This window comes from Lutra lutra, chromosome 2, assembly GCF_902655055.1.
Source record: "Lutra lutra chromosome 2, mLutLut1.2, whole genome shotgun sequence".
NCBI lineage: Eukaryota > Metazoa > Chordata > Mammalia > Carnivora > Mustelidae > Lutra > Lutra lutra.
Genome location: NC_062279.1, coordinates 185,153,363 through 185,176,823, shown reverse-complemented (window position 1 = coordinate 185,176,823; position 23,461 = coordinate 185,153,363). Strand labels below are relative to the sequence as shown.

The 23,461-nt window shown below is 47.4% G+C and overlaps 1 protein-coding gene across 7 annotated transcripts in view; it reads right to left on the bottom strand.

Annotated features, from left to right (window-relative positions):
• The window catches only part of PDGFRA (platelet derived growth factor receptor alpha), a 46,241-nt gene that overhangs the window by 15,527 nt on the left and 7,253 nt on the right, over positions 1-23,461 (bottom strand). For 6 of the 7 annotated variants that reach the window (XR_007125326.1, XM_047719281.1, XM_047719279.1 and 3 more), the window contains 14 exons: positions 18,076-18,136; positions 15,965-16,282; positions 13,015-13,275; positions 11,727-11,857; positions 10,327-10,498; positions 10,047-10,236; positions 7,220-7,335; positions 6,122-6,248; positions 4,853-5,046; positions 4,035-4,129; positions 3,692-3,824; positions 1,460-1,564; positions 942-1,052; positions 568-721 (listed from right to left, as the gene is read on the bottom strand). Coding sequence is in view for 6 of the 7 variants with exons in the window: in XM_047719281.1 (XP_047575237.1) it covers positions 568-721; positions 942-1,052; positions 1,460-1,564; positions 3,692-3,824; positions 4,035-4,129; positions 4,853-5,046; positions 6,122-6,248; positions 7,220-7,335; positions 10,047-10,236; positions 10,327-10,498; positions 11,727-11,857; positions 13,015-13,275; positions 15,965-16,282; positions 18,076-18,127 (2,159 nt within the window). In the remaining variant the exon portion in view is untranslated. Of the gene's footprint in view, positions 1-567; positions 722-941; positions 1,053-1,459; positions 1,565-3,691; positions 3,825-4,034; positions 4,130-4,852; positions 5,047-6,121; positions 6,249-7,219; positions 7,336-10,046; positions 10,237-10,326; positions 10,499-11,726; positions 11,858-13,014; positions 13,276-15,964; positions 16,283-18,075; positions 18,137-23,203; positions 23,359-23,461 lie in introns of those variants that run through there. The other variant, XM_047719280.1, reaches the window with a different exon arrangement.

Here is a 23,461-nt window from a genome sequence, read left to right as displayed (position 1 = left end):
GGGCTTGGGCAGATGTTTCCTGCCCCTCAATAAATTCAGTGCCAATTTGGGGTCCATTGAGTAACTCAGTATAAAGCGAACTTGCGCTTTCTCATCTTACGGAACTGGAAATCCACACACAACTTGACAGCTCCTTGTATGTTCCTGCAGGTGGGATTACTACCACTGGCTTGACCTCTAGGCCCAGGCTCAGTAAGGGGCAGAATCCCGAAACTTGGGGGTCCTCGGGCAGTTTCTCACAAGATACCAGCAGGCAGCCTCCCTGGCCGGAGCCACATCTTACAGGCCTGAAGTGGACCGCACCTTAACAGCCAAATAGCTCCCAGAATGATTCCAATGATTCCAACTCTTGCCTCCATTCAAACCTCTCAGCAAGGTCTCCCCGCATGATACCCAGTCCCAAACACCTGCAGGCAGGGATGTCCCAGCTGCATCAGGGGGTAATGGGCAGGGCAGTGGGGCTCTAAGTCTTGCTGGGTCTGCAGACACGGATTCTATGGGGACACGGGTTGTCTCCAGCCATGAGTGAGACTTGTGACTGTCAGCAACGCATAACTCTGCACCCACCTCCGTGTGCTGTCATCCGCAGGGTTCAATCCGAAAATGTCCAACTCCTTCTTCGGCTTCTCTGGGTGGCGGCTCAGGAAGCTATCCCTGTTCTTATGCAAATAGTTGACCAAATCCCCATAGAAGCAGTATTCGGTGATGATGTAAATAGGGCCTGTGGAACCAAAAGCAGTTAAGCAATAGGCATGAAAATGAAGAACAGAAATGCCGTGAAATGCTATGTTTGCCCCAACACAAGATGATTCTCAAAAATGAGGAGCTTCCAATGATTCAGTGGAAGTCAGGCAACTCCGTTCAGGGGACTTGTATTTGCTGGCATGTTTGGAGGTAGACAGTAAGGACTTACATCCTCCCTCCCAGGTCAGGAAGCCTACCTGACTTGGTACAGGCTCCCAGCAAGTTCACAATGTTTAAATGCGGCCCCAGGTGAGTCATTATCTTCAGTTCCGACATGAGAGCTTGCTTCTCACTGGATCTGGCTGTGGCTGTTGAAAAATCAATCTCCCATCATTTCAAGCCATTTACCTCTCAGAAAAACCCAGTACCATGGCCAACCCCACGAACAGATAGCATTTTATTTACCGAGAGTCTAAAAGAGAAACACAGAGTAACTTGGTCTAGACTCTAATAATACCTAGTCTTCAAGGTAAAAAGAAGTCACCAAAAATGACAACTCCTGATTTTCCAACATATAGGCAACGAGAATAATCTAAATGACCCAGAAGAGAAAAGAGCTTAAAGACACAGAAAACCTAGAATCGGAAAAAAAAAAAAAAAAAAACAATAACTGGTCCTTAATGTGGCACACACTGGCTGTGATTTTGAGCCATTCACTGGACTGACCTTGATTTAAAAAAATAAATAAATAATAATCCCAGGAAAGGGCACTTACGTTTCAGCATCTTCACGGCTACTTTCATGACAGGCTGGGACCGGCTTAACCCATAGGCGGTTCCTTCAACCACTTTCCCAAACGCACCAGATCCCAGGATCCGACCTGCCAGCAATCAGAATCATTAACACAGGTGAAATGTGGCGTCATCCCCTCGGTTTTATTCAGCACAGTCAGCGGTAGGCTTGCCCAAAGGCTCAGGGGCCAATGGGGAAGCAGGGCAGGGAGGGAGGCTGGTTCCTCCAGGATGGAGTAAGCGTCATGATTCCTGAAGTCAGCACGTGGGACCAGAACAGAGCCCAGCCCACACAGAAGGAATCAGTACAATTGCTTTCATCAAATACCATTTGCAAGGGGAAGGGAACCTCGGGCAGGAGTGAGGAGGGCGCATCCCTCCCTGGAGTGAGCTTTCTGTCTCCCAGCTCCAGTGCAGGGCCAGTCCGCCGGCTCTGAGGTCCCCCGTTTCCTGTGGCTCTCGCCCAAACCCCCTGTTCTCTACCCTTCAGTTCTCCACATGCAAACAGAGACATCTTTTGCAGCAGTAAGTCCTTATCCACTGGAAAACCCTCAGTATCCGAGGCCTCGCTGATTCCAAGGCGTGAAGAAGTGAACTTCGGGCTGGTGTCCTTGCCGCCTGCTTGTCGGAAGGACCAGGAATGTCACAGGCTACTGCATCCCGGGAGCCACACTTGGCTCTACGCTGGAGGTGATGTAAGTAAACAGCTGGGGAAGACTCGGCTCATAAGGGACTAGCAACCAGCAGTGCGTGTGTGCACATGTGCATGTGGGAGACTGTACCCAGAAACGTACCGCTGCCTTAGGGGAACACACAGGAGCAGAGACACACAGAAATGCCTCTTAGCATGTTAGGGGTGTCACCCTTTCCCCCCACATTTTACTACTTTAAGTTCCTCAGCTCTTTCTGTAAAATGGACAGAGGGGAGGGGTAATAGGGTGCAATTGGTGGGAGGGAGAGATGATAAAGCTTCATTTCCAGGTACAAGTAGTTGACATTGGAAGTAACTAGGACATCATGTTTGATTTCAGTTTAAGAAGACCTAAACTGGCTGCACTTTGGAATTAAGCAAGTCTAGTGTGTTCCCAGCGACACAACCTCTAGTCTTTCACTTGTCTTTTTTTTTATTTTTTTATTTAAATTCAATTTAGTTAATATATACTGTATTATTAGTTTCAGAGGTAGAATTTAGTGATTCATCAGTTGCAAATAACACCCAGTGCTCATTGTATCAAGTGCCCTCCTTAATTCCGATCACCCAATTACCCTATCCTCCCACCCACCTCCCCGCCCCTCCAAAACCTTGTTTTTTCCCTCATAGTTAAGAGTCTCTTATGGTTTGCCTCTTTCTCTGTTTTCATCTTATTTTCCCTTTGCTCCCCCCCCCATGTTCATCTGCTTTTTGTCTTTGTCCTGTTTTCATTCATCCATGATGTGATTTAAAAAAGAAATTCCTTGAACTAATTCACGTACTCGGTCTCAACCCTAGACGGAAATAATCTGAAAAGTTTGTGGTAAGTTGGCTTGATTATTTTCACATGTTTTGCTTTGGAAAGTACCTGTGTTTTTATATCCTATATACATTTCTAAAGAAGCATCTAATACATCCTCAGACTGGGCTAGATTAAAATACCCTGTGTGGTTGTCCTCATTCAATTCTTGTCTGTTCCTTTTCAGTCACATAAATTCATCTCATCAATTCGTGTCACTCCCAAAGCAAAGCCATCTCAATGACTATCTTTGGCAGGACATTCTCACATTCTCCTCTCCGCTTGTACAATTTTCTTTAACCATAATCTGCTATAGAACAAGATTTTTATTTTTTTGTTTTTATTTTTTTAAGATTTTTATTTATTTATTTGAGAGAGAGCACGAGCAGGGGGAAAGGGCAGAGGGACATGCAGACTCCCTGCTGAGGGCGGAGCCTGAAGCGGGACTCGATCCCAGGACCCCGAGATCGTGGTCTGAGCCGAAATCAGAGACGTTTACCTGACCGAGCCACCAGGGCGCCCCTGGAACGAGATTTTTTTTTATAAAAACTACGGCAGTGATGCAATTCATTCATTTTCAAGACAGAAAAATATTTCTGAAAGCCAATTTCTATTGCCTAGCTCTTACTGAGCAGAAGTTCAGATCCCTAATTCCTGCACAAGGCTATAAAAGGTCATGTCCAAATCAAAGGGGAGCCTTGGGAGATCAGCCCAGGAGGCGCTTACCAAGCACGAGTCCATCTCTTGGAAACTCCCATCTCGAGTCGTAAGGCAGCTGCATTGGGTCCACATAAATATATTCATGTCCGTCAGGACTGATGGATTCAATGACCCTCCAACGGATTTCATACCTGGGTTTCTACAAAAGAGCACGATAGGTAGCTGGTGAATTTCCAAAGTCCAGAGGCACCAAAGCTTGACCGCAGCCAAGCGACCACAACACAGCAGGACTGACACGTTCAACACATCCTTACGGAGCTCCTCCTCTGTGCCAAGCCCTGAACTAGGTTGCTATTCTTCTTGTTCTTACTGGCCTCAAGGGTTTTCGTTCTTGGAGAAAAATACCTACCTGTTTCCAAATGACAACCAGGACAATGAGTGAGACGATCACAATCACCAGCAGCACGAGGACCGCAGCGGCCACAGTGAGCTCGGATCGCAGTGCTGAAGGAGAAAAGGCTGTGTGAGGTAGAAATTTCCACAAACACGCAGGAGGGCGGGAAGGCGATGTGGTTGTTGTGTGGGTCAGAAACCTCTCCCTTCTGGGGGAAAAGTGCCAGGGCTGCCTGGCTCATTTTAAGGATGGGCGATACCGTCTCTCGATCATCTACATACATGACACTACCCCAGATCTTCCCTTGGAAGAGAAAGGGAACAAAATTCCATCAGGGAAATACAGTACTTGTTCCAAAGGTGCCACAACGCTAACCTTCTAGACAGAACATGGGCTGGAATATAAAGACTGATAAATGGGACTGAAAGCCATGTAAGTTCAGTTTATTTTGAAAGGCTGCATTTTGTTTATATTATACTCAGGGCTTCGTTGTTTTTTGTTTTTTGTTTTTAAGAATGCAACCTGTTTCGACAGTTCAAAGGAGCAACAAGGCAGAAGATCCTCCTTCCCCATCATCCATCCCCACACTCCGACTACAGAGACCAACTAGCTATCCGGCTAGACAGGCAGAATGCCTCGGATGCCTCTTCAAGGTGCAGTTTGGGGTCAGAATCCGAAAGAAAGGGTTCCCACGTGGAAGCCCAGAGAAGGCCCTTTAAAAGCATTCAGAGCTGAATTTCTGCCTTGGGACCTTCATTCCTTTCAGACCCCATCTGGGATTCAAGGTTCTGCCTGTGGGAGGAGGAGCTTGGTGGTGACTAAGAGCAACTCACTGGGCGCCACCAGCTTCAGCTCTCGGCTCTCAGCCCCAAGGAGGTTCTTGGCCAGACATCGGACAGCGATGGTCTCCTCCACTCTGGTGAATGTCACTCGTCCCTCCACAGTACTCCTGTCTCGGGGGTGGACCTCTGTGATGATGTTTGAGATATTGCTGGCCAAAATCGCCCATGACGTTTCATTATTACACCTGGGGAGAAAAAAGACATTCATGTAGAACCAGTTACCAGGATAACGGAGGTGAGCAAAACAGAGAGAATCATCGACGGTGGGAAGCCGTTCCGACCTCGCCTGCATCTGAGGTTGCTACAGGTGGATTTTCTTATTTTATGTGCGTATTAACATGAAACTCGTTTGCACAGACCCAACAGAGGATAACCTATATGCGGATAACTCAAAGTTAACTGCTGATGAAGCAGGCAAAGTAGAAGTAAGTTCTGTCAAATGTAACTACCAATTCCAAGCCTTGAACCCATGAGCCAATGGATCACATCTACTTCAAGAATGTTTAACTATCCCAACTGCCCAGCTCTTGGAAATGCCTGGCTCCCTCCTCTTCTCCCCACCTGCACTATCAAGAGCCCCTCAAGTGTCAGTAGGGTTGGAGTGATCCACTGGCTGAGTTATGAGACCTAGATTCCAGCCCCAGTCAAGATCCCAGTCCTGTCATTCTGCCCTAAGAAGGGGGAGGTCTAGGACTCTCAGCCCCCAAGAGAAACAATCGAGGCCCCCAGCCATGGGCACCATGGGCACATGGCTCGAGGGCCCATCAGAAAAGGTGGACAGATGGGTGGGTAGAGGAGGAACTGGTGAGTTAACTCTGCCCAGACAGCAGGTAGGCAAATGGGGCAGTCACCATGCACAAGACTGTCCTGTATGTTCACGCGCCAGTCTAGCTACCAAACAAAGCTCACCCTGTAAGACCTATAAGGTGAAGTGGGCCAGGGTAGTAAAAATCCTCTCTTAGAGCTGTGATCCTTTAAATTCATCTTCTTTTCTGATGAGGCATCCTTGGAGAATCTGGTGAGAGTCCGGGACCTTCTCCTTACAGTACTCATGACCACACAGGTGCACAGGCACGCATACCATCCACACATGCACGCCAGGCCTATCCTTAAGACACTAGCCTGGAGTTTATGGAACTTTGGCCCAGGAAGAATCACAAAAGAAGGGAAAGCCAAAGAAAGAAAATGCATCTCAAGTTCTTTGAATCAAGGAAGAAACATTCTGACCACCAATGAGAAAGAAACCTCTAGTTTCCGTACTTCTTAATATCCTTGCAGACCATCCACTCAATGTCAGGAAGTGGCGTCCCTTCAGCGGTGCATCTCACGGTCTGTCCCCCCGTAGTGCCATGGTGGTCGTCGACCAAGTCCAGAATGGAGGAGGGAACTGCAAGAGGGGAAGGGTCATCAGAATCGAACGGTCTGGGTCCCGGAACTCCTGTGAGCCCCAGGTTCACAGAAATCGGGTGCAAAATTCGTCCCCCACCGCCCCCCGCATTCAGACCTGTCAAGCGAGTAACCCCCCAAGAAGGGGCTGAAAACAGTTACGGGCTCCACTCTGGATAGACCCACTTGGTTAAGAGCATTTTCACAGTTGCAGTGTTTAGGGATTTGTGTCCTGTGGTGTTCTAAATCTGGAGTGAGGAAAGCAAAAGGCCCCTGTGGCTATTTGGCTTGAAAAGCAAGGAGGTTCTTAAAGCTGTCTTAGGGCTTGGGGTTTAACTAATGGATTCAGCCAGAGTATATAATGTAAAGCAGCATTTACCAAAGTGCATCTGTAGAATGTGACTAGCTCTTAAAGATTTTTTTTTTAAATCCTTGATCAAATAAATTAGAAATATGCTAGCATTTGTATCATAGGTTTACTTTGAGGGTTAAAGGAGCCTGGAAGAAGTCCTGGGCACATGGCAGGTACCCAGTGAACAAGAGCTAGACGTGAACATGGAGAGACTGAGGCACGCCCTCCTGGTAAGTAAGGGCCACTGCGCAGTCGATGCCAGTGAGGGGAGCTAAGCAAAAAGGCTAAAACTCTCCAGAACAACCTGAGGTCATCTGGACCAAAACCATCACTTTCCTCTTCCAAGAACTGGAGGAGCCAGACTGAGAAGCAGGTGGTGTTGTAAGCTAGGAATTCCCCCAGACTGTTACAGAGCAGCCCGGAACTTCCCAGAACTGTGTGAATTTGTAAGACCAACAAAGCTCTCCCTGACAGGTGACGTCTACACCCACTGCGTTTCCCATGAAGTGTTGGTTTTTCTCTTCACCAGCTGGGAGGAAAGTGCCAGGCTCTCCTTGGCGGGGGGAGGGGACATTCACGCAGTCACTGAGCTACCATTATCTTTATACTGCCTGACGCACCTTGAGTTAAGAGTTCGAAAGTATAGCTCTTCACGTCGTCCTCGTTTTGAACGACAATTGTGTAATGGCCACTGTCTTCCTCCTTAGCGCGGATCAGCTTTAATTTGCTCCGATATCTGAAACGACAAGGACTCTGTGTCAGCAAGTCGGACCCAAACAGATACCAACTGTTCCAACAGTTACCATGTTCACGTTCAAGTCCAAGTTTGTAAAAAGTAAAAACATCTCTTTTTTTGGTCCGCATCATCGCTTTTCTGGGATTTTCGGTGTCCTTTCTACACAGTGAAGGTCTGACTTACAGACACTTAATTCTCAAACGAAGACCATGTATCTTGATGAGCAACAGCTTATGTGGCTAGAACAGCAATCGGTTGTGTGAAGGCCTGACTTCTGAACAAAACAGACACATCCCACCAACTTTCCTTAAAAAAACCTTGATTTTTACCTTTTTAAAAATACCTGCTTCCCTGAAATACCCATCATTGAGGTGGTGCAACTGAACAACGGGGGCACTCTTGAAGAAAGAATGCCGACCCCGTCTGCACACGGACATGGAAAGATCTCCAGGACTTAACATTCCTACTTGCTGGTATTTGCTTAAAGAAAACTCTGGAAGGTTTCAGAAGAATCTAATGAAACTAATAAAGGTGATTTCCCTCAGCTGGGGGAGGCAGGGAGAACAGGGCATGTGGCGGCAGGAATGGAGCAAGGCTTCTTACAATGCAACTTCTTCATGCTTCAATACCGATAAAGCAAAGATTGCATTGCCTATTAGAAGAAATTAGAAAGATCTATTTCTTCATACTTTATCAAAGGGAAGTTTCCCCTAAAGATTTCTTCCATGTATTATAAATGACATCTGGCTCTGTGTGTTTGTGTGGGTTCATCAATAAAGTATTTGCCCATTTGATTGCCCTTCTTTTTGAAACATCACAAAGGCGCCTCGGTGGTTTAGCAGGTTTAAGTGTCTGCCTTCAACTCAGGTCATGATCTCAGAGTCCTGGGATCAAGCCTCGCATTGGGCTCCCTGCTCAGTGGGGAGCCTGCTTCTCCCACTCCAACCCCTCCTACTTGTGCTCTCTTGCTATGTCAAATAAAAAAATAAATCTTTAAAATAAATGAATCTTTAAATAAACGAGTAAGTAAAACACCACAGTGCTGAAAAGCAACGGGATGGATGGAAAAAGCGCTGGTCACAAAGTGAGAAGAGCTGGGGCATCACTAAAATTCTCCACGCCTCAGCATCCTTACATGTAGCGTGGGATAACGATCATGTGCAACAGCACAGTGTCCTTTCCAGAACCAATTCAATGAAATTATATACGTGTGGAAGGATTTTGAAGCCCCAAAGTTATGCTGTAAACAGAGAGTGTTCTAGCCCAAGATGCCAGGCACCAGCACCGTTAACGGGAGCAGAGTGGGCTGCTTTGTCCTCTGGGGACCATACGGGATGTGCTCCAGGCCAGGACTTTCTGAGCGAGTCCCCACAGGCACTCCTGGCTAGTCGTCACCACACGATCCTCTGCCATTCATTGTCTCCACTGGCTCAGCCAAGGAAACTGGTAGATCCACTAGCCCAAAGCTTCGGGGAAGCCATATCCCCCATTCAGTGCATTCATCCTTATGGTCCCTGGTCCACCATGGGAACTAGGCAAATCTGTGCTGGGAGCTCTTGGATCACTTTCACAGGCAGCTTTCCCACACCTTTCCACTGGCGAGCTTTGTCTTGTCATGACGCTCAATCTGGCCTGCGGAGAGCATGCCTACAAGCATCCCAAGTGTTAGTTGTGCCAGGATCACCCCGCTCCTCTCTGGCCTCACAGCCCAAAGTAAAGTTTGGCCCTGCCCACTTCTTTGCACACCTTCCCCTTGTGTCATCGGAAAAGCCCTCCAGATTCAGCACTCGACACTCTTAACATCGCTGTTCTCCAGAGGCTATAAAATTCTGTTTGCTCAGATACTACTACTCAATGACACATGGGATTTAGTTCACAAAGAAGCAAGCAAGTCCCAAGGTGAAGTGAACCGATGAGAGAGGGTCTGCCCTTCTTCCCTGAGGGCTAGAAAGAGAGGACTGAGGTGCGCCTCTCTGGGATGGTTTCTGAGGAGGGCGTGGGGTCAGAAAACCTAGTAGTGCAGGATGTACCTTCTGCTCTGGGATTCCAATCAGAATTTAAAAACTGCAAGAGACCTCAAGATGTCATCTGGTCTAATTCCTTGCCTTGAAGGACAAAAAATACTATTAACCCTACTTTACAGATGTGGAGACTGAGGCCAAGGTGACTTACTCCACCCCTAGGTAAGAGATGGGGGCCGGAGACGGTCTCCTCAGGGAGTGAGAATCCATTTGCTCTAAACCAGGTCTAACCAGCCACTGCTCCTATTTCCAGCAGAAGCCTCCCTTGGGCAAATGTGTTTCTGATGAAACTACTGATGTTTTGTTTCATGTAGGTTTATGTGATAAATGGCCTCATCATACGTTATCTCCTTGCCATACAGATGGAGGAGGTCATCAAATATATTCAGCTCAAGTGGGTCCCACTTGACTTCCTTTCCTCCATCCTATCCTGGATGCAGGAAATGTTCTTTCACTGGGAACAGAGCTCTTTAGTTCCTTCTTCTCATTTTATTGTTAAATATCTATCAACAGTATTAGCACATGGCAATGGTATCATGAAAGGTACCTGATTTCAAGTTATCTCCCATGTCAGACTGCTCATTTTCTAGATCGATCCTTGTGTCACAGACATGCACAAACCTCAGTCTATCCCGAGAGAAACAGTAAACAGTAAAAAGAAATGCATACTTGGGAAGGGTGTTTCGTTACCTTATTTCCTGAATCTTTTCTATGTCCGTGGTGATCTCTGTGAGATTTTCAATCAGAGTCAGATTGTCCTTCAGCCAGGATATCCTGGGAGGGGGGTAGGCCTGCACGTCCACCACGAAATGTTTGACTTCATGTAGGTCGACAGCTTCCAATGGGCTGAAGTTGGGTTTGATTTCAATGAACCCTTTCTCTGTAGGGGGAAGAGTTTCCATTAAGTAACGATTACCAGAGTGGATCCTGAGCAGCAGGGACGACTGACATTTTAGAAAGCAGAATGTACCATGGACAGAAATGGTGACTTTCTTCATCTCTTTGACCTCCTTGGTGGCCTGGCGGGCAGCACATTCGTAATCTCCACTATCTTTCACCGTGGCCTCGGGGACCCTCAGAGTGTACACCAATTTGATGGATGGGACCTTGATTTCCTCCAGCATGGTGATGCCTTTGCCTTTCTACAGCAGGAGAGAAGGAAAACCAACTTTAAAAAACTAGCTCTGAAGAGTGAACCCTCATGTACACTATGGACCGTGGGTGGAGATGAGGAGCCAATGTAGGTTCCTAGATTGTAATGTCCTCCCACCACCAACACCGCGGGGCTGTCGATAACAATGGGGAGCTGTGCATACATGGGGCAGAGGCTAATGGGAAATCTCTGTATCGACCACTCAATTTTACTACTAATCTAAAACAGCTCTAAAAAATAAAGTCTAGTAAAAAAAAAAGTTCTTAGACTAGCTTAGAAAATCATATTTTAAAAGGATATTTAATGACATAGTAAGGTGTCTGTGCTATGCTGCTAAAGGAAAAAGGATACGACAAAGTACTATTTAAAGCCTAATACCTATTAATGATTACATTTATTCTGTATACAAAGTACTGAAAGGACTCATCTTCTGAAATATTAATGGGGATGTCCTGGAAGTGGGTTTTCCTCTGTTTCTCTCAATTTTATAACATTATGACAATAAACCTGTATTATTTTTATTACCTGATGAAAACTTTCTTTATAAAATGATACTTAGATTATATGTTTTGCGGCCAAAAAGCGGGTACTATGGTTTGGGGGTGGGGGGGAATGTCTATTTTCAGTAAGTGAGCAGAATGTTTATGCTTTAAGGAAAAAGGCCAATCAAGTATGAACAGTGAGACCAAACTCCTTCATAGCCAGGGAAGACGTATGCATATCAGACGATGAATGTCTCTTCAATGCATGAGGTCCTAAGGTCCAATGTGAAAATGCCCAACTTCCAATTGATGCCCCAGAGAGAAAGAAGGAGGGGAAGCAAAAGCAGAGGGGAGAGAAAGGGGTAAAAGGAGAGAAACTATCAAATGCCAAAAAAGAGCAGGGAGCAGAAATGTACAAATCAGGAGTGAAAGGGAATTAGATAGACAGACAGACAAAACCATGTAGATAGAACCTTCCTATTTCTTTCTGACTTGTGAAAAACAAAAAAAGGCTCAGTGTACACCTTTATAGGTTCTGCAGGTCCTCGTCAGCTAGCGTCTCCACCTCTCCCACTGCCCAAAGAGCCATAAAGTGATCTAGTTAGAACAGGCTCACTGCAGAGACGGGAAGCTGAGTTCTTGAGAAGCCCGGTGTCATGCGCCACCAGTGACAGACAGGTGTTCCAGGCCTGCTGGGCTCCTCTCCATGCCACCAAGAGCCCTGCAGGTACCTACCACTTCTCCGGGGTACGTCCACTGAAGGTCGACCACCTCGTTGTTAAAGACAGCACAGGTGACCACAATCGTCTCCCCTGACTTATACACAGTTTTAAGAGCTTCCATTTCTAGATCAAGTTCTGATGTTGCTATTTAAAAGAAGAACAGACACAAGGACCTCAATACCCATAATACAGTTAAGAACCATTGTAAGGTTTGGGTTTGCTTTCCTTTTTAAAACCCTGAAAAATAATTTTTTCTTTTTAAGCTTTTTATGTGTTTGTTTTTTTTGGGGGGGGGGCAGAGGAAGAGTGAGATCTTAAGCCCTGATACGGGCGGGGTTCAGTCTCACAACCCCGAGAATGAGACTCTGACTCCAAGGCAAGAGGCAGATACTTAAACTGAGCCACCAAGCTGCCCATAAAAAATAATTTTCAAACCCCTGTGATCAAAGTCTCAGAAGCTTTGATTTTGTGCCGACGCATATAATTTGGCACAGTTATAAAATAGCACACACACACACAAATACCTACGCACGCAACAGGAACAATACTAAACCTAAGTTCCAATCAAACAAAGCACCACATTCCTGAGCATCTGAGTTGAGGATGGCTCTCCTCTTCTGCAACCAGCTTTATGGATGTATTTATTCATTTAATCAACCAGCCTTGACTGACCAGCACTGCTCTGGGCACTTTGCTCCTCCCCTACCACTCTCTATCTCTCCCACCTGCTACTCAGCTATTCTCCATTCTTTTCTAGAACCAAGCACAGTGCTGGCATAAAAAGGCCCTTACCCAGCGTTCAGTAGCATTCGCTAACCCCAAACTTCTGACCCCAAACACACATTCTTCTTTCCCATTCACTTGAACCACTCACATCAAAGGGAGGGCTATAGCAACAAGCTTTGCTCAGAATCAAAATCACCTTCTTAAGTTACTGAAGTTAATCTAGGCATCCACCCCCCACAGGTGTGTGTTTGTATTTAGGGTCTCTGCAGTCAGGAATGTGGGTACAACAGTAAGAGGCTTATCAAGAAAAGAATTCCTCACAGTATTTCGAAGTCAACTGATGAAATATGAAATCTTACTGGGATAAAGTAGCATTTGCCTTTAGTAATGCTAAGCTTAGTGTTACTTCAGACACAGATGGCAGCCTAACATTTTATGGCAAAGGTGGGGTACAAAATCCCCAAATATTTAGAGTCTCCATCACTAGGGACTATGATTTTTAAAAAATCCCATCCACATACATCAAATTGTTCTGCCTTTAACTCTTAGGTAAAGGAGAGAGAAGGTACAAGTACCTTTTAAAGCATAAACATTAAATGGAATGGTCTGGAACTTCTTCCCCCTGACGGTGGCTTCGCAGATATAGGGCCCGACGCTGAAGGTCCCATTGAAGCCCTGTCTGCTGTCATAGGAGGCGTGCACCACCCCGTCACTGCTTATCAAGGTGACCGGAGTCTCGGGATCAGTCGTGCGACAAGGTATGATGGCAGAATCATCATCCTCCACGATGACTAAATAATCGGTCATTCCCAAAGGTACAAAGGCTACATCTGGGTCTGTGGTTTGGGGAAGAGAGAAAAACACGTTAGGCATTAATTTCACCTTTACCTTCTATATTCAGAAAAATTATCTCACTGGCATGAATCACATTAGGTATGAATGATACCTTCACATATACCCAGAATGTTCACAATGATACTAACCATAGTAAGAGCTAGAAGGCTGTTTTGTATGAACAAAATAAAATATAGTATGAACAACAAAATAAAACGAAGTATGAACCCCACCAAAATACCTGAACTCTAGTAGGAAAAAGAAAAGGCTGGTGATGACTATAAATTAGCTAGGAGTTGAAATCAAAATTTAAGCACTACTGAAAAAATGATCAATCACCAAGTCTATTCGAAACAAGAGAAAATATTCATAATTTCAAAAATTCTTATTGCCTATAGTCAGTATCACTGAAAAGTAGTACAGAGATCTATTAAAAAATAATCTGTCAAGTAATAAACAGAATTTACAGTTCCACAGCCTGAGAATTTTATTTCCAAAAGAAAACCAGCTATGTAAGCTACTACAGTAAGGAGTACTGAGTGTCAAACGTTGGGTTCTGAAGGGCCCCTTACTCTCCACGGGTACAGATAATAAGATCTCTAACCGACAACAGTTCAGAGCCTACTTGGATGATGTTTGTGCTGAGGGGGAGGGAGGAACAAGAATTTTTGGACAATCTTAAACAGTTCAAAACAAACAAAAGATCAAAACACCATATGCCTTTAACAAGCCCATATTCCATTCTCTTCAAAGCAGGAGGCATTTATGTGTGAACAAAGCTAGGGTGACATTCTAAATGCCTACCCTTCTTAAAACAAAACCTTTTATTTTTAGGAAGAAGGGTCCAGACAGTTAAGAATGTCATGAAAGAAAAGAAGAGGATCTCGATCCCATGGGCCGCCCACAGTCACAGAGGACAAGAAGAGCGGCCAATCTGGGGGGCAGGGGGAACTTAGCAAGGAAAAGGCAGAAAGATCAGAAGATATACTTCAGAGACCCCCTTACCGCACCTCTGCCAACACAGGATGGCAAGAGTTATCAACAGTTTGTATATTTGTCTGCTTTAAGCCAAGTAATCCAACTACAGCCTCTTTTAAGTATGAAGACTGCTGTTACCGGAGTTCATGTTCAGAGTTCCAAATCCTTGAACTCTGTTCATAAAGATTTCAGCAAACAAAGCTACAAATTCATCTCAGGTTAAAATATACAGTTTGATATTCCTAACACAACAGCCAAGGCTTCCTTTAAAAATGCAAGTCATCCTTACCATTATGCACTATCTATGTGATGTTTAAACAACATCATGGCCCTCCTTTAAACAACTGTCCTTGGTAGAAGCCAATATACACAGATAGAGATGGATACAGAGATGGATATAGAGATGGACATAGAGATGGATACAGAGATGGATGCAGACAGAGATGGATACAGACAGACGGATACAAACAGAGACGGATACAAACAGAGATGGATACAAACAGAGATGGTTACAGAGACGGATACAGAGAGAGATGGATACAGAAAGAGACAGATACAGACAGAGATGGACTGGACACAGAGATGGATAGAGATAGAGATGGATACAGAGATGGACACAGACAAAGATGGATACAGAGATGGATACGGAGATGGATACAGACAGATGGTATAGACTCAGAGAGACAGACAGGCACAAAGGAACATCCAAGACACAGACACAGATACAGATGGGGATTTCAATCACTGCAAGGAGGGCACAAGGAGTACTAGCTGGGTGGCAAACCAAATGAATCTCAAGCTCATGGCTAAGCCTGGCTGATTAACAGGTCTACTGGGAGAAAGCACCACACTGTCATCCACTCTAAGGGCAGGCTCTGAAACCCATCACACCCCAAGGCCATGCCGTCTGGAGGGGCCACCAGCCAAGGGCTGTGGGGCACTGGGGTTCCTTAGGCTCCCAGACTTTCTCAGTGCAGAGTTCTAGGACTCATCTACTCTACCTTCCTTCCTTCTCTCCTCCATTTAATATCACACCAACAACGTAGGTAGACAGCCCTCCCAGGCAGGCTCTGTGGGATCCTTCCCCATTTCCTCTCACAGGCTGTCCCCTCCTCAAACCCTAGTGTGCTTCATCCCATTTTAACTCCTGTCTTGGCACCTGCTTCTCACCGGTCAGAGACAGCATCATCAGTATTAATCTGCCCCGAATTTTAATCAAAAGGGAAAAACCCCCCCCTAATTAATCAAAAATATGTATTTCATTCCATCTGAAAAAAATAGCCTGGTTATTGGGAAGCTATTAAAAGAAACGATAAGCAGCTCCAAGACAGGATCTACTTACTTACTTTTCGTGTCCCCAACACTTCGCCCAGGGCCTGACACACAATAAATAAACCGAAACACTTGTCAAACTTGGCTGAACCGGAACGAGGTCATTTCAGATTTTTTTTTGCAGAACGTGAATAAAACGTGCTATGTACAAATGATTTCTAAAACTTCACACAGTTTCCAAACGTCCCCCATAAATGTTTCTTGATAATGGTCTCCCAAGCGACCTTGATTTAATGTGCGCTCTCTCGTAGTTTCCAAGTTTTCTCCCTTACACATTTATTATGTTCCTATTTCTTAAGACACTAACCCGGCTGGCGGGGGTGGGGGAGGGACCACAAGCGGGGTGTGGGGGCGGGAGGGGTGCCCCCCCACACAGCTCACCTGGCACATAGATGTAGATGTGTCTGCCTTCGAGCTCCATTTCCTCCGTCTGCGTGTGGTTGTAATAGCAAGTGTACAAGCCTGTATGCGCCGCGGACGCATTGACCACTTCCAGCACAGTCACAAAGAGGCCGCTGTTGTTCTCCTCATTTCTGATTTCCACATTGGGGTTCTCTTCTTCAGACATGGGGTACTGCCAGCTCACTTCACTCTCCCCAAAGCATCTCAGAGAAAAGGACGAATTCAGCTGCACAACCTTTTCATTTTCGTTTGGAAGGATAGAGGGTAATGAAAGCTGGCAGAGGATTAGGCTGGGCCCTGTAAAAGGAAATGGGCTCTGAATAGGCACCGCCAGAAAGGACCGTCTCACCCAGGGAACTGACAGCGGCAACAGCCGCAGCTTACGGGAACAATGACCGTTTCTGCGCAAAAATCCGTTAGCCTGGATGCCCATGAAAGGCCCCCCATTCTAACAGCCGCCGCATCTGCTGAGAGCAGCAAATGCTCCAAAGGCCTCAGAAGCCTCACCCCACCCCGGGATTCACCCCAGCAAACACTCAGATGGAGAGAGGACGCCTGATTCCCATTCCATATTTCAGACTCCCCTGTGTGACCATAAAATATCCCAAGAGGGCAGAGACGCGAGCACATGTGGCTTCTTCAGGGTCCACAGGCCCTACAGGCAACTCCCCTTAGTACGGAATGGGGTGAGAATAGGGGCAGGGAGACTGCACAACGCACAAAGCAGGTTTGTGATCAAGAACTAGTCTCTTCCATTCTGCACGACACTCGGGCATGCCTTCTCGCTAATGGCCTCCCAGAAACCCAAACAGGATGATAAAGATTTTAATTTTAATTTAGTTTTATTTATAAGTAGGCTCCACACCCAACACAGGGCTTGAACTCATGACCCTGAGATGAAGCGTGGCCTGCTCTATCTACTGCCTGAGCCAGCCTGAGAGCCCCAGGATTTTAACTTTTTAAAGAGAAAATATTTAAAGTCCAAGAGTCAAAACTCGAAGTTCATCTTAGAACCTAAAACTTTAGTCCCGCTTCCCCTATAAAACGGAAGAGATATTATGACTTCATTATTAATCAGTGGTCTCTGACCTCCTTTGGAGCCCAACCCAACTGCACTATGCACCCACTATGACTTGCAGCTCCAGGCTGAAGTCACGAGTGCCTCTGGTCACCCATCCTCCTGCAGGCAGGGTATCCTTGGTGGAGTTTGGAACTACCGAGCCACTGACCTTGCTTACTGCTAACATGCCCATATAGGTAAGCCCTACAGACACTAACAGACTTAACTCCTCCCGTCAGGAAAACACTGGGTTCACGGTGAACATCTGTGATGTACAAACATCTGGATGAACACTAAAAAGTGCCAGTAAATGTTTCCACAAATGGTCCCAGTACTATCCTCCTGGTACAAAAATGTCAGTAAGATTTCCCAAGAGTCAAATACTCTACCAATCAGATTCCAAGGGGAAAGGCGGCTCCAACACTTTTCCAGCTATCTAAGCATGTTCCACTTAAAGACAGGTATGATTCCCTGGACATGAGTTATTTCCTTTGAACATTCGTGAAGTCCCCAGGAAACCCATGTCCCAGGGAAAAAGCTCAGTGGGCAAAATTTAGGCTATTTTTCCTACCACGTTTCCATGCCAGGATTATACGTATATTAAAATTACCACTGGTGAGCATTCCTTCTTTTTTTTTTTTTAATAAAGATTTCATTTATTTGAGAGAGAGAGAGAGAGCATGAAAGGGGCGAGGGGCAGAGGGAGAAGCCAGCTCCCTGATGAGCAGAGGGCCTGATGTGGGACTTGATCCTGGGACTCCAGGATCATGACCTGAGCTGAAGGCAGTTGCTTAACCAACTGAGCCACCCAGGTGCCCGTGAGCATTTCTTCTTAACTGGAGTTAGCACGATACAGCGAAGGGAACTGAAGGTTTGTGGTCATTCTACATTAACTTCTCATCATTTTCGACTTCCCTCCCCTCTTTTGGACTGTGTTTGCTGAGCACTGGGAACACACTCCCAGAGCACAGAACTTAGAAGGCAAGGCTTCCCCCAGAACAATGAAGTCAGAGAGTACTGGGATCCTTACCTGGGAGAAGACAGCCTAAGATCAGCAGGGCCGGAAGGGAGGTCCCCATCATTCCAGAAAACTGGAAAATCAAACGTCAAACAGAAGCAGTGTTAGCCAATAAAACCACCAGTGAGCCTCGTTCTTTTTGTGCTTTGCAATATGGAAAACGTTTTAACAGCATCATTTTAGTCGAAAATACCTCGCCTTAAGATTCATGGTTAAAGCAGTTAAGATACCTAAAAAAGAATCCCACAGCCCAAAAGGACCCCAAGATCATGACAGGAGCCATCTGAAGCTGAAACCCTTTTGGATCGCACACAGCTTTCAAATTCCAGAAAGTCTGGCTTTTATGGTCTCAGAATGCATCCAAGTATATAGAAGAACTGTTCCTTTTAACCCACTGAAATGAAGAATGTGAAAAGCACACGCTATTTACTCAACTTCCATTAATGGAGCTGTTTTCGCTCAAAATAGGTTGTCAATGGCATGTTTTGCTACAGAGAGTAAGTGGTGAAGTCCACATCCTTCACAACCTTTTGCAAAAAAGATACTTCGGCTACAACAAGTTTTTTTTTTAAATCGAGGAGCCATTCTGATGTCAAGTTTTTTAAAGTCAAAACCAATGTCATTTGCAGGACGTCCCTTTGCCATGCAGGGCAGGGCCCTAGCAGGCTCAGGCTTAGAGGTGTGACGGGGTGGGGCGGGGGGAGGACCAGTGGGGGTGCAAGCTTTAGGATATCCCACCAAAAAAATCACCTAAGCCTTAGCCTGGGATGTCCTGGGTCCCTGCCTTGCTCAAAACCCCAAAGCATGCAATGGAAGGACTTCATGGGATTTCATTTGCTCCACGGCTAGCTTTGGAAAACAAAGATGTGTGTTCATGATTCCTGAGTACATTGGCCTAAAACAGACAAACCAAGAAAACACAACAACAACAAAAAGCTCCATATATGCTTGTGGTTAGCCCCTCATCTTGCATTTTTGCTTTCAGATGGCCCATATGCACAACCCAGATTTCTGCTACATCAAATTCTACCAGGAAAATGCAGGAGGAAGACAGAGTGAAAGGCAGAATGCTGGCAGGGGGCGGGGAGGGGAGGGTTGGACAGGAAAAAAATGCTAAATCTGTATGCCATGTCTATTAATAATAACCCTGAGACATACTTGATTTTAGAAGTGCCAGCTGAGGCTCAGAGAAGTTTAGCAAGTCACCCCAAGTCACACAGTGAGCGCTAAAGCCAGAACTCTAACACGAAGTCTGTGTGATGCAAAAGCCACGCTCTCTCCAATTCACCATATAGTCTCCCTCAAGGGAAGGTCAGTGCTTCAGCCTTGTGGGTCCCCTCCCTCCCTCTCCCAGCACTATTTCCTCATGCAAATTGGGGCCCTGCTTCCCTTCTCTGCTCACCCTAGTGAGAGAAATACAATTGCAGCGCTGTGAACCCAAATGCAATTTGCACAATGCTGGCTCGCTGATGGCTTCTGAGGCTCCTGGCATGTACCCGGGGAGCTTGAGGGGAGCGGGGGCAGGGGTTGCAGGGTTTCCTCACTGCTGTGGTGACGGGCACAGCAGGTCCCCAGCCAGGCCGGCCAGCCTGATTTACCACAATTAGCAGTAACCGGCCTGTGTGTTTGTACATATAAGTATCAGCCTCCCGCTGATAATCCACTTAGCCAACTTCAAAGGAGCCCTCCAGAGACAGCTTGATGTCTTGGGTTTTATCACATTTATATCCTGTATTTCTGTAGCAGGACTTGCCAATGGTGCATCTTTAAAGCATTCCCGAGCTTAGGAGAAGGGCTCTGAGGAGCATTTTGCCCTGGGCCAGCCCCACCAGCTTTCCTTCTGTGCCTGCAGATACAGCGACCCTGATGCCAGGGAGGAATCTTTAGTGACAAGCTACGTGGGCAATGAAAGCGAGACCTGAGAGCCAGCGATAACGATCCCAACACTGAGAATCAACATGTATTTGCCGAAGACTTCCAACTCCCTTCTCTGATAAGAGTAGTTCCCTGGCTTTTAGAAACCCAGGCGTATTTGGGAAGTTTCGTGTCATTACTCATCTGTAACTCAAGACAATCTCATCCTGAGTAATTGCAGCGTTTGCCCTACAGGGAGGCAATGGAAAACAACAGGAGAGGATGGCCTCCTTGCCTACTGGGCACGTAGCAAGGATCTCGAAGAGTCCGGCTCTTGTTATTTCTGGGGCTTTTCCACCCAGGGAGTAAATGCAAACCCTTAATCCGTAGACCCCACCCACCCACCCATCCTGGAGCATATCCAAAAGTCACATGCGCAAACACAAGTAACTGTACAGATTCAGAGAAAGGAGTCAGCAAGAACAAATCACTTTGCAAGGAGAGCAGTGGACTTCATCCAAATCTGTTTTGCTAAAAAATCATAATCGTATCTTCTCATGCCAGCTACAAGTTGGTTTCAGGCTTCATCCTCTATAACCACAACGCAAACAGCACGGCCAAGAGTTAAGAGAAACAAACAGGGGAGAGAGATGTGTGCCACGTTCTCGCTCAGGCCAAGGGACCCGTAGTTCCTCCATGGCATTCCCTTGTCTTTCTCATTCCTTCTCTCCGAAGTACAATGGAAATCGCTTCGGACTAGGTTCATCCCATATCGATGCTTAGTCTCTGAACCTCTGGCTCTTCTTCTATTACAGGGAACGGGAACACCTAACTTGCTGGCTTGCCTTGCCACGTTATTATAAAGACTAAGTTACGGTTCAGTCAAGAGCGTTTTAGAAACTGCAGCCATTGGTTTTTATATCGACCTAGGAGTCCTGCAGACTCCTAAGATGTTTTATGAAGATTATTTACTTGAAAGAGAGAAAGAACATGAGTGGGGGAAGGAGCCGAGGGAGAGGGAAAGAGAGAGAATCCCAGCAGACTCTGTGCTCAGCACATGGCTGGATCTCACAAATCCGAGACCGTGACCTGAGCTGAAATCAAGAGTCAGCGGGACACTCAACCGACTGCCACCCAGGTGACCCCCTGCCCAAATGTCTGAGATGAAAGGAACGTCAGAGTAACTCCTTCAACTTCTACTTATTGAGGAAATCAGACCCACAGGCCTTTGAACTTGCCCTTCATCACCTGCATACTGAAGACGAGCATCTAAACTCACTTTAGATGAAGGCCTGCTGGACGATCAAGGCAGGCTGTTTTAATTCGAACCAACACACACGGTCACATTAGAAAAAGAAATCTGTTTGCACCCTCTGTCCTTAATGGGCTTCCACCCCTGTTCTGCAAACACAAGTGAAGAGCCTTGGAAGGCAACTCAATAACCAAAGACAACATGCTAAGCTAGAGAGTAAACAGAGCTTGGGCACTATTTCCAGAAGTGAGAGCAGGCTAGCCTTCTCAGAAATCCACAAAGCTAGCCTCCAGATCGCCAACGGCTCAATGCATCCCGCCGCAGAGCTGCTGAATCTTGAATTTCACCCCACCCTGGCATGATTAAAGGCCACAGGAGACTCTCTCACAGTCCCCAAAGCCACTGACAACCTCAAGATTCAGATTTCCGAGGCTCAGTTAATTTCAGCTCTAAGTTAATTCTAACTGTGAAAATTACATATCCCACTTTATTCTTGTGACAAACGTTCTAGCCCGTCTCGTAGCTCTCGCCCCAGCAATCCAAATGCTGGTCGACACCGGTGGCAACTTCACGGAGGGTGTGTTTACCAGGATCCTCACCCCACCAGATGCCGTTTTGCCGTTCTGATCTCCCTGTGTTCCATCAGACGTTCCAGTCTTGGGTGGTGGCTGGAGTATTTCACACGGGAGCATCTTATGGGACAATCGGAGCCCATAAACCTTTCTGCTCTTCTGCACCAGGTACTTCGCCACGGAACACTGAAACGAGACTTCCTCTTCATTGTCGCCAAACTGGTGACTCTTAATGAGACAAAGCTGGGTGTAGTTGCTTACAGTGCACCTGAACTCAAGATCACCAAGCTCCTGACTCCAGCGCTGCACTCATAAAGGGATATGCAAATGTCCACTCAGCTTCTGGACAGATCTGCTCTGAGAGTCAGACGTGGTACGGCTGCAGCTTGCTCACTACACAAATGCAAAGGACAAACTAAGGCAGAAACTACACAAAAGCCCACAAAACAAATGCGATCAGCCCCGTGATTTTTGCAGCTTTGTAGTAAGAAACGCGTCGTCACCTTCCACCTGGCCCTACCAGGCAGGGAATGCATCTTCCTCAAGCCACAACTTGCTTATAATCTCCGCGAAGCCCATTCCCAGAGGATCGTTGCAGTTCTCAAGTGTGGCCAGCAGATGACAGTGTTGGTCCAAGGACGCGCGTCCCAGGCTCCGTGGGGACACACACACACACACACACACACAGAGCTGAAAGTTCTGTGCTAAAATGTCCCAAATCTTAACTTCCAGTCCCTTCCTTTCTCCCATCGTACTTTTAGGTGTCACGGTGACCTCAGTCCAGAGCCCCAGAGAATGGAAGCAGGAAGAGGCAAACTGTTGCCGAAATGCTCCACTGTCCTGGGAGAATTTGGGGAGGGACAGGCACCACCAGCACCGTCGCTGCGAACGAGCCGGCTAGGCCGCGGGGCCTCGGGAGCCCGGAAGACGGCGCTGCCACGCCAGGCCGCACAGGTTCCGAGGGTTCGGCAGGAGAAGCCCCTAGAGAAGAGGTCGGGGTATCCGGGGCTTTGTTTCCCCCACGCTCTCGCCACCCCGGGGATGGCGCACACCCGCAGGACGGAAACCCACCAGGGCCGCGCCGGGGGGGGGGCGACTGCGACGCCGTGACCCTGGCCAGGCAGCCCGATCGGTTCTCAGGCCACTGTCACCCCTGGCGAAGAACAAAACCCGCCCGGCGGGGGCCGCGACGGCCGCGCAGCCGGGAACCACGGGCAGACTGGAAACGACTGTTCCCGTGGCTCAACAGCGTAGTGTCCTAGAACAGCCAGGGGCCGCCCGCGCCCGGAGACCCTGTGAGAGTCCTCTAAGTCGGCGGCTACCCCCAAAAGCGCCCGGGACCTCATCCCCTGCGCCCTCCTCCGCTAGTCTCATACTCAATCACGACGACGCCCCCAGCGCATCCCCAAACCCTGCACGCCGCCCCTCCCGCCCCCCCGAGCGCCTCCCGAGCCACACGCACCGTGCTTGCCGGCGTCTATCCGAGGCCCTGGGGCCGCCGCGAAGCTGACGGGGTCGGTCGACCCGGGGCCCTCGGGCTCAGCGCTGCGCTCCGACGCGTCCGCCTCGCCGAGCGCCAGAGGCAGGAGGAGAGCCGGACGCGCGCTCCGGACGGCCACTAGAGGGCGCAGCGGCGCCGCGAATCTTCCCCGGCCCGCCGGCCGCTCCGGCTCCGGCTCCGGGTCCCCGACAGCGCCGCCGGGCCCGGCAGCCCGACCAC